The sequence below is a fragment of the Bubalus kerabau genome, chromosome 6, assembly GCF_029407905.1.
Source record: "Bubalus kerabau isolate K-KA32 ecotype Philippines breed swamp buffalo chromosome 6, PCC_UOA_SB_1v2, whole genome shotgun sequence".
Taxonomy (NCBI): Eukaryota; Metazoa; Chordata; class Mammalia; order Artiodactyla; family Bovidae; genus Bubalus; species Bubalus kerabau.
In genome coordinates this window covers 49,859,434-49,876,183 of record NC_073629.1, presented here as the reverse complement: position 1 = coordinate 49,876,183, position 16,750 = coordinate 49,859,434, and the positions used below count along the sequence as shown (strand labels likewise).

At 37.3% G+C, this 16,750-nt stretch overlaps 1 protein-coding gene across 2 annotated transcripts in view; it reads left to right on the top strand.

The window, feature by feature from the left end:
* ABCD3 (ATP binding cassette subfamily D member 3) overlaps positions 1–7,292 on the top strand; it is an 81,697-nt gene extending 74,405 nt beyond the window's left edge. For both annotated transcript variants that reach the window (XM_055585065.1, XM_055585064.1), the window contains exons 21-23: positions 1,237–1,341; positions 3,724–3,780; positions 5,824–7,292. In XM_055585065.1, the coding sequence (XP_055441040.1) occupies positions 1,237–1,341; positions 3,724–3,780; positions 5,824–5,901 (240 nt within the window). In that variant the 3' untranslated portion in view covers positions 5,902–7,292. The remainder of the gene's footprint in view (positions 1–1,236; positions 1,342–3,723; positions 3,781–5,823) is intronic.
* The last annotated feature ends 9,458 nt before the right edge of the window (positions 7,293–16,750 follow it).

Sequence of the window (16,750 nt, the reverse complement as noted above, 5' to 3'; positions counted from 1 at the left end):
AGACGTCACAGGGCTGACTTGGACTAAAGATGGGGGTAGGGGAGGAGGAGAAGACCAGGGAGGACTGACAGCTTTCTAGCTTGAGCAGCTGCTCTGAAGTGTTCAATATGGGGTGGAGGAAATGGATGAATGGATTTATATTTTAAGTCTGTGAGTCCTGTAAGATATCCAAATAGAAAGATTAAATAGGAATTTTTATGTATCAGCCTGGAAATTAGAACAGAAGTATGGGTGGGAGAGAAATTTGGGGGAGTAAATGTAAATAATATTTGAAATCATGAGACTTGAAAAGATCACTCAGAGAAACAAAATAGGAAAAACAGAAGAGGGCCTAGAAATTAACCCTCAGGGACCCCAGCATTTAATGGTCCAGCAAAAGAGAAAATGCTGGAAAAGAAACTTCAGAAAACAGCTTAAGATACTTGGCATGGTCTCACTCTCACTTTCTCAAGAGGGAATGGTCACCTGAGTTCAGTGTTGCAGAGAAGATAAATTGGGCAAGGAGAAAAAGTGCCCACTTTATATCATCGAGATTGGCGTTAGGAGGCAGATGACAATTTGGAATATCTGTTAGACAAAGGGTCAGGATAAATAATTCCCGGAAAATAAAATACATATGGAAAATAAATAGCAACATGTTCAGCATTCCTGCTAATCAAAGAAATGTTAAGCTATAACAGTCTTGATGTTAATTTTCTCTTATAAAATTCACATAGACTTTTAAAAATGAGCATGCCCAATATTGACCACAGCGATATATACAACATGTGCACTCAGACATTATTGGTAGGAATATAAATTCACAACTTAATATTAGTTGGCATTACTTAAGCAACAGACTGTTTAAAAATAGTCAGTTTTTGCATTGAGTTATCTATAGTCTGAATTCTAAGATTTCATGAAAATGTGTATCCTCTAATCTTGTTTAGAGAATTTTTTAATATTAATTTAAAACTCAACTTCATCTGGTATCAGTCAAGAGCTTTTGCTTTACTCTTAACAGTATTTCTCATGTGTTACATTTTTCCCTTTGCTTGGGAAGGCGATGAAAGCAATCAAGTTTCTTTATGTTGTTTTTGTTTCTGAGAAGTAAATTTTTTGAGTTAGAATACATTTCCTTTTTTGTTTACAAGAATATAAATGTATATTTAATTTAAAGTAAATCTGTTTTAGCTTACTAATTTTATTCAGTAGTGTGATATATGATTATACAGAGTATTTCCTTTCATGCTTCAGATGGCAAGATTATTTTATCATAAGCCCCAGTTTGCTATTTTGGATGAATGTACAAGTGCAGTTAGTGTGGATGTGGAAGACTACATTTACAGTCATTGTCGAGAGGTGAGTGTGATAAATTCTCAGTCCCTGCTCCCACTTTACTGTGTCCAACCAAATATCTCTCCAAGAGAAGATTCCAAGTTACGGAGTGACAAAATTACTATCAAAGGAAGGCATCTTGCTTTAATAAAGATTTTAAACTGATAAATAGATACGACTAAAAGAGAAAATTGTCAGTGAGTTCTGTATATAATTCTTTCTAGCCATGTGTTAGATATAAAATAAAGATTTAAAAATTTCCCCTTTTATCTCATTCCTTATCCTCAGTGTTAATAAACTGATATTTTCTTAATTTGTTCCAATTAGCTTTACCTAAATATCATTTTTTTATAAAGAAAATTTAAAAATTTTTTTAATTAAAAAAAATTGGCTAATTATTTGACAACTTTGAATGTATCTGTTTTTTTTGTCTGGCCTGGTCAATATTTTACCAAGGCTTCTTTTAGTATAGTAGCCTTTTTTTTTTTTAAATCCATTTATCTATACAGATTTTCAGATTTGAAGGTATTAAGAGGTGTTTGTGGAATTCTCTTATACATAAAACAATGTAGTCTCTATTTGATTAGTGACTTAGAAGCTCCATGCAATTTCCTCTTATATCTAGCTGTAGGCTACAAGTCTGCATAAAATATGCAATTCTCCTGTGTATAGATTCCATTTAAAAGAAAAAAATTCCTGTGGGGCCCCCAGTTGATAAATTGTATTACTTTAATGGCACTTAAAAATGGATAAACATGAAATGAGGTATGAACTTAAACTTAAAACTCCTTTACAGCTACAAAACCAGTATAAACTTACAAATTAAGTACAGAAGAAATTTTAAAACACAGTTTCAAAATTGCAGCATTAGAAAGACATTTGATACTGTTTTGCTGAAACTAAACTACTGGTTTGGATTGAATGTGAGGTCCAAATATAATATGAAGTCCAGATCTTATGTTTTGAATTTTGCCTATGTATTTTGACTTAAATAATTCTGTAATAAAGAATGCCTTCATTCAGTTGAGATCTGATCTAATTATTTTAGAATTATAAGAGAAATAATATCTGAAGTAAGCTTTCAAAAATCACATGTGTTGCACCATTGAAATATATATTTTATTAATAACTGACAGTATATTTGTCATGCAGTTTCTGACCTGTCTGATAGCCTTCCTTTGGCACCCGAACTTATTACACATTAAAAGTTTTAAACGATACCAGCTTAAGTCATCACATGGTACCAGCAGAAGGGTATGCATGAACCTAGGCACTTAAATCTCATGATAGAAGTGATAAGAAGAATATACTTACCCCAATTCTTTTTAATTCTCAAGATGAAAGTAAGATTTGGAACTCATGGTGGAGATTTCCTGGTTACCCTAGCCTGTTTCTCAGCCTCGAGAGACCCATGTTGAGAAACCATGATCCTAGAGCAGGGTTGCTCAGGCTCAGCACTGTTGACGTTTTGGGTGGATTATTCTTAGTTGTGGGAGGCTGTCCTCTGCTTTGTGGGATGTTTGGAACATTTTTGATCTCAACTCATTAGATGTCTCTAGCACTGTTAGTTTTGATAATCAGAAGACCTTGAAATGTGTCCCCTACGGGGCAAAATATCCTGCCTCTTCTCCCCGGTTGAGAATCACTGATCCAGAGCAACTAGCTACATCTCTTGATGTTGTTTTGAAAATCTGAAGAATGGTCCATAAACCCTAATTCACAGTCTAAAATCCAGTAAGCTTTTAAAACTGAAAAAGATTTGTCATTGTTTTGTGGCAAGCTTACTGGGTAGCCAGAGCTGGCCGGAACTAATAGATTTTTAAGCCCTTTTATTGATATTTATCTTACTGAATGTCCATGTCCATATGTGTTGCTGCAGAAACATTGATGTGTTAATTTCAGAATTCTACCTCAGAACCCTCTGGGAGTGGTAAATGCTGCTTTTCCAAAGTCTGAATTCTAAGACATGTTCCAAATTAAGGGGTTCTAGTAAAGATTGTACTGTATTTGAAAAACAGATTTATTGTAGGCAATACTATATTGATTTAATTTTCCTGATTTTGACCTTTTGCTATTTTTACCATCCTTATGCTCTTTTCATATATTTTTCACAATCAAATAGAAAATATGCTAGGATATATATTTTGTGCCCAAAACAAAATAATACACTTAATTAAGCTAGTAACTGTTAGTTTAGTTTTTTTTCTTTCTTAGACTCTATTGATACTTGTTAGTTTTTATTATGTAGTGGATGGCCTATACTTTCTGTTACTTTAAACATTTGGTATCAGTTGATTTTTAACTATAGCTACTGAAGCCAGTCATCTTAACAGCTTAAATTATATAAACTAATTTACTTTGTAACTGTGTTATTGATGTAAACCTAAATCGTTTTCCTTGTATTAGGTTGGCATTACACTCTTCACTGTGTCACATAGAAAGTCTCTTTGGAAACACCATGAGGTTTGTATTTCTTATATTGAATGGTATAGTGAGAGTTTGTTTTATTTTCATAATATGAATTTAGGTGATTATGACTTTAGATTTCTTGGTGTGTGTTCCATCATAGATATATAATTTAAGGGGAAAAGGTGATTCTAATTCATTGGTATAAAATAGCATTTTTATAAATATTATTGTAGTTGTCAATTTTGAGGGCTATATAATGTATATTAATATGGATAGTCTCTAGTTGTATAGGAAAGGTATTAGAGAACCAGTTAATGATTCTCCAGTTTTATAAATCACTGTTACATAATGAACTGACTAAAATGTACATAATCTGATCACAGCCTTTTCTAACCTTTCTCTACTGACCAAAAGGAAAGAGAGTCTTAAGAAGGATCAGATGGCAAAAAGTTTAGGGACAGCTTTAGTAGAAATCAGGACTACAAGGAGGAAACTATAATGTAAGCTGTTTATCATCACACACTATAATAAAATAGAATTCATTAAGTGGTCCCTCTAATTTACAAAGATACTACAGTGAGTTTTGCAGCAGTTCAGGTTCTCCGGCAGTATCACAGAGCCATTCTCACCATAGCAGTTCTTTTCCTCTCCTAATGTAAAATGATCAACCCCGAAGAATAAACCCAGCTTAGTTCATTTCTTCTTTCTTTCCTTTTTTCTTTCTTTCTCCCTGCTTGCTTTCTCTTGCTCTCTCTTTTTCTTTCTTCCTCCCTCCCTCTCTTTTTTTCTCTCTTTCTTTCCTTCCTCCTTTCCTTCCTAAATGATACAGAAATTTCAGGTGAAAGAAAGGGTTTGAGAAAAATTGCAACATGGTAAGGCTATCTTGTCCCATAAAATACCCCTGATTGAGCTCCTTTTTTAAAAAAAAGCCAAATACTGGGCTAAGTGTTATGAGGGATACAGAGTACTGTCTTTGCTCTCAGGAATATTATGGTCCAAATGGTAGTGTACAGATGGTTAAATGAAGATCATGGAATTTGAAGTCAGAATATCTGGGTTTAGGCAACACTGTTTCTGACATTGTTTCCTTTGTATAATAGAGTTACTGATCCTTGCCCAGCTGTGTCTCATAGGTTACCATGAGGATCAGATGTAGTCTGTATGAAAGCTCTTAATAAACTTTAATGAAATCGTGTATAGCTGTTGACTTTTTAAGATAGTTTTATAATGGCACATTAAAATTTTCCCATTTTTGTTAATTGAATGGAAGACTAACTGGATATCAAGGCAGTTTAAAATATACCCAAGCCTTTGTGTTTTCACAGAAGTTCATAAACATTACAACCATAGACAGTGAAAGGACTTGGCTTTCCCCTTTCCTCTTCTCCTGGAGGTGTAGACAAGTAGCAAAGTAACCATCGGATCCGTGACCGTGTGATGGAGGTGGAGACACAAAGAACTGCAGTGTTGAGTCCAAAATAGCTTAAAATAACAATATAGAAAACTGGAAAAAAGAAGATCTTTTCAGTAAACAAAAAAACCACTAAATAAAACAGAAGGCTTTGTAGCTGCTATCCTAAGCATCTTTGTAGGATGGAATTATATGGGCTCTTTTCCTCCTTTGCCAAGTCAACAATTGAACAAAAAGCCTTAAGTTAGAGGTTCGGAACCAATCTGGGAAACCAGCTAAAGTGAATGTTTCAGAGGCTGTCCTGCCTGATAGGCTTGCACGTAGCGCAGCTGCACCTCTGCTGACCAGATCAGTTGTGGAGTGACAGAAGCATTCTACTTTGTGGGATGCTTACAGATTTGGTTCCTTTAAAATGAATGAGGAGGTCTGGTGTTTTAGTTCTCATAATGGAAAGTGCTATATCCGCTACAAGCAGAGGTATTTTGTGACTATTTTTAAAAAGAGCAAACTTCGTCATTTAGTCTTTCCTTGGAAAATGGTATGCATTTCTGAGTATAAACTTTTGAAAATTTTAGTGGCTTAAAATGATTGTTTCCAGTCATTTTCTTGTATGATGACCTCTACATAAATTCCTGACTGAAAGAAGATTCTCAGTTATTGATTTCTTTCTCCCTTCTTTCCCATAGTACTACCTGCATATGGATGGCAGAGGCAATTATGAATTTAAACAGATAACAGAAGATACAGTTGAATTTGGCTCCTAGAATCCGGAGAACTGTATTGTACCAGCTTCAATGAAATAACTACACAATACAATTAGAAATACAAAGTACATTGTAAAATCAAGTTGAGCTTGTTTTTTAAAACAAAGCAACAAATTAGGTACCAAATAATCGAGAACAAGTTATTGAAACATTTAATATTATATAGGATATTGCTAATTGTGTATATGTTGGTTTAATTATTAATATGTACTAAGAATGTCCTTATTCTTGTGGTTAAAAACCTGCCTAAATTAAATTGGGCTTAAATCAGTGTAACCTGATTCATCCTGGGATGTAAACCATTTGAAGTCAGCTACTTTGACTTTTATGGCTCTATCTTTTCCTTCAATGAAGAACCCTATTTAAAACTGGGGTCATCACTTGTCCTGTTCTAACAAGAGTCTTGAGTTTCATTTTCTTGTGTCCCATGATAGTGGGAAACAAATCACAGTGTTTTATCAAAATGTGTATCTTGGCATAATGGCATTTATGACACCGTGGCAGAGTTCTCGGGCTGCCACAGTTATCCTCATTCCTTGCATATGTCTTGGGGTACACTGGACTCCAAGAAAGCCATTTGAATTTTCTTTGCCTAAGTAATAAATACGCCCCTCACAGTCTTCAGTATTGAGTTGTTTTGGGGTTCTTTGTGATGCTGCAACGAAAGTACATGCGCAGTCTTGCTTACAGGGGAGGGTTACTGTGTTTCCACCTAGTCTTCTCAGTGATTGGGATATTAGAACACAAAGTCCTTACATGTCAAGCTCAAAGTCTTCTAAGGTTTTTAGAATTTCTAATGAATTGAGTGGATTTGTGTATGTTAGAAGCCCATTCATTAAATGCATGGTGGTTACACGGTGTTAAACTCCAGATGAGCCTTAAGAGTGCACTGCATCAAGTGAAGCACTGAGTATGCAATGTTATCACTGTCTTTGACCGTGATTGTATGTTTAAGAAGTGTGTTATAAAATTATGCACGTGGGTGAATTATGTTTCCTGAGGCACTGGTTTATCTCTGTGAATCTTGAATAACTTTTTTATATTTGGGTTATTATATTGAACTATATCCTAAGAGAAATCAATTTTATCTCACCAAACCACCATTAATGACTGTGTATTATTTGCACAGGGAGAACTGCAATTGAGTATTATCAATAAGCTAGATATGAAATCAGTTTTATCAAACTGGGATTCAGAAAGGGGCTTTTTATATTCTTGTTTTTGCATAACTGGTTTGGTTTTTTTGCAAAATTAACTCTAAGAATCACCAACTACCGAAGTAAAACTTGTACTGATTCCATAATACATAACATTCAGTTTTTACAACTTCTGTTTAGCAAACTTGTATACTTACTTATTTTCTGTTCAGATTAAAAAAGAATCATATCCTATACAGTGTTTGCTCATTCTTTTTATTCTGGTATATAAATCCTAGATAGTTCATACAGAGTTCATACAGTCTTGACTTGAAAAATACAAAAATAAAAATTCAGAAGGCCTTTTTGGCACCCAGTGTCTCAATTTTAAAAAGTTTTGTCAAATGTGGTTTTATTGAAATGAATTCCTTTTTTAGAAAAATCATGAAAAAACCTTAGGTGTACTTCACAAATGCTACCAAATAGTCAGGGGACCTTGGAAGATCATGTCAGTCCTAGGGAAGATTTTATGACATGGGGGAAGTTTCAAATTATCAGATCGCTAAGATACCCTAAGCCTACTAATGGAAGTATTTTCCTAACTGCCCTGTTATGCCTCTCGTGATCAAAAAAAAAAATGTTTCTCCTTGATTTTTTCCTCCCTGTAAATTAAAAATTGCCTCATCATTTGAGGTGTGAAAGAAGATCCCTTCCCTGGAGAATCACCGTGTACATTAACTTGATAATTCTAGGAAGGCTTACAATAAAGGAATCCAGTGTTTCTAAGATGTGATTGACCATGGGACATCTTTTTCCACATAATTCCTGTTAGCATCATCCATAGACTGCAGTGGGAAATAAATGGCTGTTTAATCTGCAAATAGATGGGGAAACAGTGAAAGACTTTATTTTTTGAGGCTCCAAAATCACTGCAGATGGTGACTGCAGCCATGAAATTAAAAGACACTTACTCCTTGGAAGAAAAGTTACAACCAACCTAGACAGCATATTAAAAAGCAGAGACATTACTTTGCCAACAAAGGTCCATCTAGTCAAAGCTATGGTTTTTCCAGTAGTCATATTGGACTATAAAGAAAGCTGAATGCCAAAGAATTGATGCTTTTGAACTGTGGTGTTGGAGAAGACTCTTGAGAGTCCCTTGGACTGCAAGGAGATCCAACCAGTCCATCCTAAAGGAAATTGGTCCTGAATATTCTTTGGAAGGACTGATGCTGAAGCTGAAACTCCAATACTTTGGCCACCTGATGCAAAGAGCTGACTCATTTGAAAAGACCTTGATGCTGGGAAAGATTGAAGGCAGGAGAAGGGGACAACAGAGGATGAGATGGTTGGATGGCATCACCAACTCAATGGACATGAGTTTGGTAAACTCCAGGAGTTGGTGATGGACAGGGAGGCCTGGCGTGTTGAAGTCCATGGGGTCGCAAGGGGTTGGACACAACTGAGCGACTGAACTGAACTAACTGAAGCTAAAGATAAGGGCTTTCATCCGTGAGCAACACTGCATATCAAGTTTATCACTTGGTTCTCGTAGCAAGCTTCTACTTTTGTATGAGAAAACAGGGATGTAAACAGCTAGCATTGTATGCTGTGCACTAACAGAATAGCAGGTACCTGGGGTTTGCCTCTATAGGGGAGGTAAAATTTTATCTCTACCCTCTTAGGCCCAGCCTAAGAATTAAGTTGGCATAAAACAGATTAACAGATGAAAAACAGACACATTTATTTTAAGTTTTACGGGAGCCCTTATAAGGAAAGGAAGCCCCAAAGAAGTGGCAAAACTAAAGCCGATGATGCTGCAAAGAGAGGTGACTGTGGAAACGTAACTGTGGAGAGCCTAGGGGAAGGTAAGCATTATTTTAATAAGGTTTGTATAGAATTCTGTCAGCCTCAACATCCTGTCCTTGGTAAGAGTGTTATTTTCCTTCTGGTGTAGGAAGGACATCTTGTCTATGGAGGTTTTACTTCCTGTTTTTAGGAAGAAAGGGGGGAGAGTCAGAGTGACCTTCCTGCACCTGCTGTTTTAAGTGCCTTTAACTCAAACTAGTCCTTATTGCAAAGTGGGTATTTTGGGATGACAAATCCTGCCACCCTTCACCTCCACCCTACTTAATGATTAGCATTTGACTTAAAACTGTGGTGATGTTATAACATCTGTCATTTCCTTATATAATTTTTTAACTTTTAAATTTGATGTTTAAAACCATAATTTGCCTAAAAGCAGAATGAATTTTCTTCTAGTAGATGGACTTCAGCATTGTTAACTGTAGGAAATGGTTTACATTTTTCCCTACGTCAGTTATTTTTCCTTTGTGAAGAATTGAAATGCTCTAACCTGTAAACAAGCACGTCACTTAATAAATTCTAGTACCAGAAATTAATGAATAACAGCCCTTCCCCATGCCCTGAGGGCAACCATTTTTAACTTCTAATTGTTTTGTGGTGGTTTTTATTTTTTAGATAGTGTGTTACATAACTGTTTCTTAATTTATCAGTTTTAGGCATTCCCTACTGCCTGTATTCCTGTCACACCCACCGCATATAGTTAAATCATTTTAAAAAATTTGTAAACACTTTATTGCAATATAATATGTAAACAGAAAAGCCCATAAATCTTAGGCTCATTGAATTTTTAGAAAGTGTTCATGCTCATTTCCATCCCCACCCAGATCAAGAAATAGGACATTGTCCCACTTGAAGGCCACCTTCATGTCTTCGTTCAATCATGACTGTAAAAACCATTTTATTTAGACTTATAAATTTGGTTACCTCTTTTCGAGCTTCATATGTAATTAAATACCCTTTGTGTGTGTTTTCTTTCCGTCAACCTTGTGAAAATGACTGATACATTTTAGATGTGGCAAAAGTGCCTTCACTTTTATTTGCTGTATAATATTTAATTATATGAATAGATAACACTTCATTAATCTTACCATCATTGGGGATTGTGCTTTCTCTTCGGAGCTATTACAAATAGTTCCTATAAACCTTATGCATGTCTTTTGGTGCACATACGTGTTCATTTTTGGAATGTAATGTATTCAACTTTGGTACGTACACCACCACCAAACTGTTCACTGAAATGCCATTTTGACACTCCCACTGTAAGTGTATGAGAATCTGTTTTCCCCATCCTTGGTATTATGAATGTTTTTTCTCTTTTATTTATGTATTTTTAGCCATCAACAGTAAATCATCGTGGTTTCATTTTGCATTTCCCTGACCAGTAACAACTGAGCTCATTTCATGTTTCCATTTGGATAGCCTCCTTTTTGAAGGGGCCATTTAAATCTTTGGGCCTCCTTTTATGAATTGTCCTATTGATGTTAGAGATTTATATATATTCTGAATATGAGTCCTTTGTTAGATGAATGTTTAAATATCAAAGTAGACTCTTAAAACTTGCCAGATCTTCATGTTTATTGTTTATTTGACAAGTATACTATAAGATGGTTAAAATGATCCCCAGAAAGGTTAAGACTCATAGCACAAAGTAAATTATTGGGCTTATAGAAGAAGTAAATGGCAGACCAACAATTTGAGTTCTAAATTGTCTGATTACAAAACCTAGGCCAGCTGGTCCTTCTTAATTATCTATTTTACATATAGTAGTGTGTATATGTTAATCCCAAATTCCTGATTTATTCCTCTCCCCCCAACCTGCCCTTTTGGGTAACCATAAGTTTGTTTTCTATGTCTGTGAGTCTGTCTAGGTTTTGTAAATAATTTCATTTGTATCATTTTTTAGATTTCACATATTAATGATATATATTTGTCTTTCTCTGACTTATTTCACTTAGTTTGATAACCTCTGTGTTGTAACAAACGGTGTTATTTCATTCTTTATGTCTGAGTAATATTCCGTGGTATAGATGTACCACATTTTATTTATCCTTTCATCTGTCCATGGGCATTTAGGTTGCTTCCCTGTCTTGGCTATTGTAAATAATGCTACAGTGAACATTGAGGTGCATGTATATTTTCAAATTATGGTATATCTTCTTTGTAAAAATGTCTGTTTGGATCTTCTGCCCATTTTTTGGATTGTTTGTTTTAATACTGAGCTGCATAAACTGTTTGTATATTTTGGAGATTAATCCCTTTTTGGTCACATGGCTTGCACATATTTTCTCCCATTCTATAGTTTATCTTTTCATTTTGTGTGTGGTTTCCTTTGCTTTGTAAAAACTTTTAAGTTGAATTAGGACCCATTTGTTTATGTTTGTTTTTATTTTCTTTACTCTTAGAAGTGGATCCAAAAAGATATTTCTGCACTTTATGTCAGAGTGTCCTGCCTATGTTTCCTCTAAGTATTGTATAGTATCCAGTCTTACATTTTGGTCTTTAATCCATTCTGAGTTTATTTTTGTATATGGTTTTAGAGAATGTTCTGATTTCATTCTTTTACATATAGTTGTCCAGTTTTTCCAGTACCACTTATTGAAGAGAATACCTTTTCTCCACTGTACATTCCTGTCTCCTTTGTTTTAGATTAATTGATCATAGGTGCTTAGGTTTATGATTGTTTTAAGTTGCTAGTGTCTTAATTTCAGAGGCATTTCCAGTATCCTGCATTTGTACTCTCCTCACAGTGCCGAAGAATTGATGCTTTTGAACTGTGGTGTTGGAGAAGACTCTTGAGAGACCCTTGGACTGCAAGGAGATCCAACCAGTCCATTCTAAAGGAGATCAGTCCTCGGTGTTCATTGGAAAGACTGATGCTAAAGCTGAAACTCCAATACTTTGGCTACCTCATGCGAAGAGTTGACTCATTGGAAAAGACTCTGATGCTGGGAGGGATTGGGGGCAGGAGGAGAACGGGACGACAGAGGATGAGATGGCTGGATGGCATCACTGACTCAATGAACGTGAGTCTGAGTGAACTCTGGGAGTTGGTGATGGACAGGGAGGCCTGGTGTGCTGCGATTCATGGGGTCGCAAAGAGTCGGACACAACTGAGCAACTGAACTGAACACAGTTATTAGTTTTGATACCATACTTGTGTGTGGATGATTCCTGCTTTTACTGTATGTTTGCCTTTACTAGTGAGCTTTCCCGTTCATAATTTTCTTGTTTGTAGCTGTGGTCTTTTCTTTTCTACTTAGAAAAGTTCTTTTAGCATTTGTTGGGAAGCTGGTTTGGTGGTGCTGAATTCTCTTAGATTTTTCCTGTTTGTAAAGCTTTCAATTTCTCTGTTGAATCTGAATGAGAACCTTGCTGGGTAGAGTATTCTTGGTTGTAGGTTTTCTCCTTTTGTCACTATAATAAATATTGTGCCGCTTCCTGGTAGCCTGCAGAGTTTCTGCTGCAAAATCAGCTGATAACCTTATGGGGATTCCTTATATATTATTTGTTGCTTTTGCCTGTTGCTTTTAATGTTTTTTCTTTAATTTTTGTTGTTTAATTTCTTTAATGTCTTTGATTTTTGTCAAGTTGATTATTATGTGTCTCAGCATGTTCTTTTTTGGATTTATCGTGTATGGGGCTCTCGGTGCTTCTTGGACTTGGGTGGCTGTTTCCTTTCCCACGCTAGGGAAGTTTTCAGCTACTGTGTCTTTGGGTATTTTTTTCAGGCTCTTTCTCTCTTCTCCTTTGGGACCTCTATTATGTGAATGTTGGTGCATTTAATTGTGTCCCAGAGGTCTCTTAAACTGTCCTCATTGGTTTTCATTATGTTTTCTTTATTCTGTTCCACAGCAGTAATTTCCATCATTCTGTCTTCCAGCTCACTTATCCATGCTTCTGCCTCATTTATTCTGCTATTGATTCCTTTTTGTGTATTTTTCATTTCAACTATTGTATTGTTCAACTGTTCTTTGTATCTTCTAGCTCTTTGTTAAGCATTTCTTCTATCTTAGTCTGTGCCCCCATTCTTTCTCCAAAATCTTGGATCATCTTTACACTCATTACTCTGAGTTCTTTTTCAGGTGATTACTTATCTCTGCTTCACTTAGTTATTCTTCTGGGGTTTTGTCTTGTTCCTTCATCTGGAACATATTCCTCTGCTGTCTTATTTTGTCTAACTTTCTGTGTGTGTGACCTCCGATGCTTGGAATGCAGGGTTGTAGGTCTTTTTGCTTCTGGTGTCTGCCTCTTGGTGGGTGAGGCTGATCTAGAAACTTGTGTAGGCTTCTTAGTAGGAAGGCCTGGTGCCTGCCCACTGGTGGGTGGAGCTGAGTCATGTCTGTCTGTCTAGTGGGCAGAGCTGTGTCAACAGGTGTGTTTGCAGGTGGCTGTGGGCTCAGGAAGACTAGGCAGCCTGTCCCCTGTCCCACCCTATTTGTTGTCTGCCTGAGGCGTCCCAGCACTAGCACCTAAGGGCTGTTGGGGGTGCCTCTGCCACTGGTGTCCCTGTCCCCACAATGAGCCATAGCCACACCCTGCCCCTACATCTCCCAGAGTCCCTCCAGGACCACGAGGTGCTTCTGGCCCAGGCTCCTAGGAAGTCACTGCTTTCCCCCTGGGTCCTGTGCACATGAGATTTGTGTGTACCCTCCAAGAGTGGAGTTTCTGTTTCCCCTTGTCCTGTAAACTTCCTTTGATCAAGCCCCACTGGCCTTCAAAACCAGATGCTCTGAGGGCTCCTCTACCTGATGTCAGACCCCCAGCCTGGGAAGCCTGATGGGGGCTCAGAACTCTAACTCCTGTGAGAGAACCTCTGTGCTAAAATTATTTTCCAGTTTGTGGGTCACCCACCTGGAAGATATGGGATTTGATTATATCACAAATCTCTCCTACTATCTCATTGTGGCTGCTTCTTTGTCTTTAGATGTAAAATATCTTTTTTTTGGTAGGTTCCAATCTTTTTTGTCAATGGTTCTTCAGCAGATAATTGTGATTTTGGTGTTTTTGTGAGAGGAGGTGAGCTCAAATCCTTCTACTCCATCATCTTGTCTCAGAACCCAAAGTATACTTTTAAGACAGCAAGCATTTCTAAACATTAAAAAGGACATTTCGTAATGATAAAGGCTTCATCAACCAATAACAAAACAAAACCTCACATAAATATTGAACACAGCTAACCACCTTGACCTAATTAACGTGTGCACCCAACAACTGCAAAATTCCTGAACATGATAGATTCCTCGTTTATTTAAGACTTTTTCAGTTCATCTCACATACTATCAAAGGAAGGCTCAAAATTCTCCAAGCTAGGCTTCAACAGTATGTGAATTGAGAACTTCCAGATGTTCAAGCTGGATTTAGAAAAGGCAGAGGAACCAGAGATCAAATTGCCAACATCCGTTGGATCATAGAAAACGGAAGAGAATTCCAGAAAAATATCTACTTCTGCTTTATTGAGTACTCCAAAACCTGTGACTATGTGGATCACAACAAACTGTGGAAAATTCTTCAAGAGATGAGAATACCAGACCACCTGACCTGCCTCCTGAGAAATCTGCAGGTCAAGAAGCAACAGTTAGAACTGGGCATATAACAACAAACTGGTTCCAAATTGGGAAAGGAGTACGTCAAGGCTGTATATTGTCACCCTGCTTCTTTTACTTATATGCAGAGTACATCATGCAAAATGCCGAGCTGGATGAAGCACAAGCTGGAATCAAGATTCCTGGGAGAAATATTAATAACTTCAGATATGCAGATGACACCACCCTTATGGCAGAAAGTGAAGAGAAACTAAAGAGCCTCTTGATGAAAGTGAAAGAAGAGAGTGAAAAAGCTGGCTTAAAACTTTAACATTCAAAAAATGAAGATCATGGCATCTGATCCCATCACTTCATGGCAAATAGATGGGGAAACAATGGAAACAATGACGGACTTATTTTCTTGGGCTCCAAATCACTGCAGATGGTGACTGAAGCCATGAAATTAAAAAGATACTCCTTGGAAGGAAAGCTATGATTAACCTAAACAGCATATTAAAAAGCAGAGATACTACTTTGCCAACAAAGATTCATTTAGTCAAATAGTTTTTTCTATGTTGTGTATGGATGTGAGAGTTGGACTATAAAGAGAGCTGAGCACCGAAGAATTGATGCTTTTGAATTGTGGTGTTGGAGAAGACTCGTGAGAGTCCCTTGGACTGCAAGGAGATCCAACCAGTCAATCCTAAAGGAAATCAGTCCTGAATATTCATTGGAAGGACTGATGCTGAAGCTTGAGCTCCAATACTTTGGCCACCTGATGTGAAAAACCGACTCATTTGAAAAGACCCTGATGCTGGGAAAGATTGAGGGCAGGAGGAGAAGGGGACGACAGACAACCATCCAAGATGGTTGGATGGCATCACCGACTCGATGGACATGAGTTTGGGCAAGTTCTGGGAGTTGGTAATGGACAGAGAACCCTAGCAGGCTGCAGTCCATGGGGTCTCAAAGAGTTGGACACGACTGAGCAACTGAACTGAATGTTTTGTTGTTTTCAGTGTAGAGGTATTACATATTTTCATTAGCTTTATTGCTAGGCATTTGATATTTGTTGATCCTATTTTATTTTCTGATTCTTTTATCTGTCTTATTTCCTAGTTGTTACTTTTTATAAATGTGCCTTTGTGACACATAGTGTCTTCCACGGATGGTCCCACCCTACATGTTCTCTGCAGTGTGGGATCAACATACTGCATCGGGAAGTGAGGTCTGTATTCCCTCCCCTTGTGCCTGTAAACCTTTGTAACTTCTGGTGGTAAGCTCGGGGGCTTGGGAGTTGATCAAGGAGACAAGATCATGGGAGGCAGTAACATGTAAACTTTATCTGGCAGCACTTGGACAGGACTGCATGAGAGGAAGCCCTTCAACATGTGAAAACTGACAGAACTAAGAAAAAATTAGTTCCAGTGATGGTGGCGTGAGACCACCGCCTATAAGGCAGTAGGACAAGGGGACTCCCAGGGCGGTCGTGGAAATCAGAGAAGGGGTCACATGTCTAGGTGGTGTCCCTCAGCAGCGAGTGCTCGGTGACAACAGTGGTTTGACAACAGGGTTATCTTACCTGTGGCTGGCAGATGTTCAGTACAGTTTCATGGGATATGTAAAGTAGGTAGGCTCTGATCAGCTAAAACCATGGTTTGGGACTATATTTAAAGCAGTCGATGTGTGAGGGTTTGACTTTGTCACAGGTGGGCTTTTAGCTTATCATCCTAACTTCCTGTGAAGAAATAAGCAACAAAGGAGCCATTATAGGTGATTACTGAATAGCTGCCTCTGGCTCATTTATAGAATACTTCTGCACTTGATAGAATACAGCAGAAGTTCCAGTTAAATCATTTAAAATTAATGATCAGCGTTTGTTTCTTTTTTTCCAGTGTTTTTCTATAATGAATCTGTAATACTCTTTACTGCAGAACCAAGCAGAAAACTGTGTCCCTTTCTTACTGTCTTTCCCCTCTAGTTTCTGATTGCCTTCCTTTAAAAAAAAATTGCCCCATCTGCTTTAATTGTCAGATAACAATCTTCAATTATTCCCAGCTGTGCACCATGTCGATGTTCTATTACTTGCCAGAGATAGTCTTCCTGGGCTCCTGTGTCCCTCTTCACTGTGGTTCTGTAGGCCCACCGAGCTATCAGCCTGACACTGAGCCCTCTTGCATTGCATCCCACATCTTCCTCTGTTTGGGATTTACTCACTTGTTTAGTGGAACGTGTCCTACAGCAGCATCCTGGGAAAGAAAGCACGGAAGGAAAATTCTGGGAAGTCCCTTATGTGTGAAAATATCCTGTTCTGTTACATTTGGT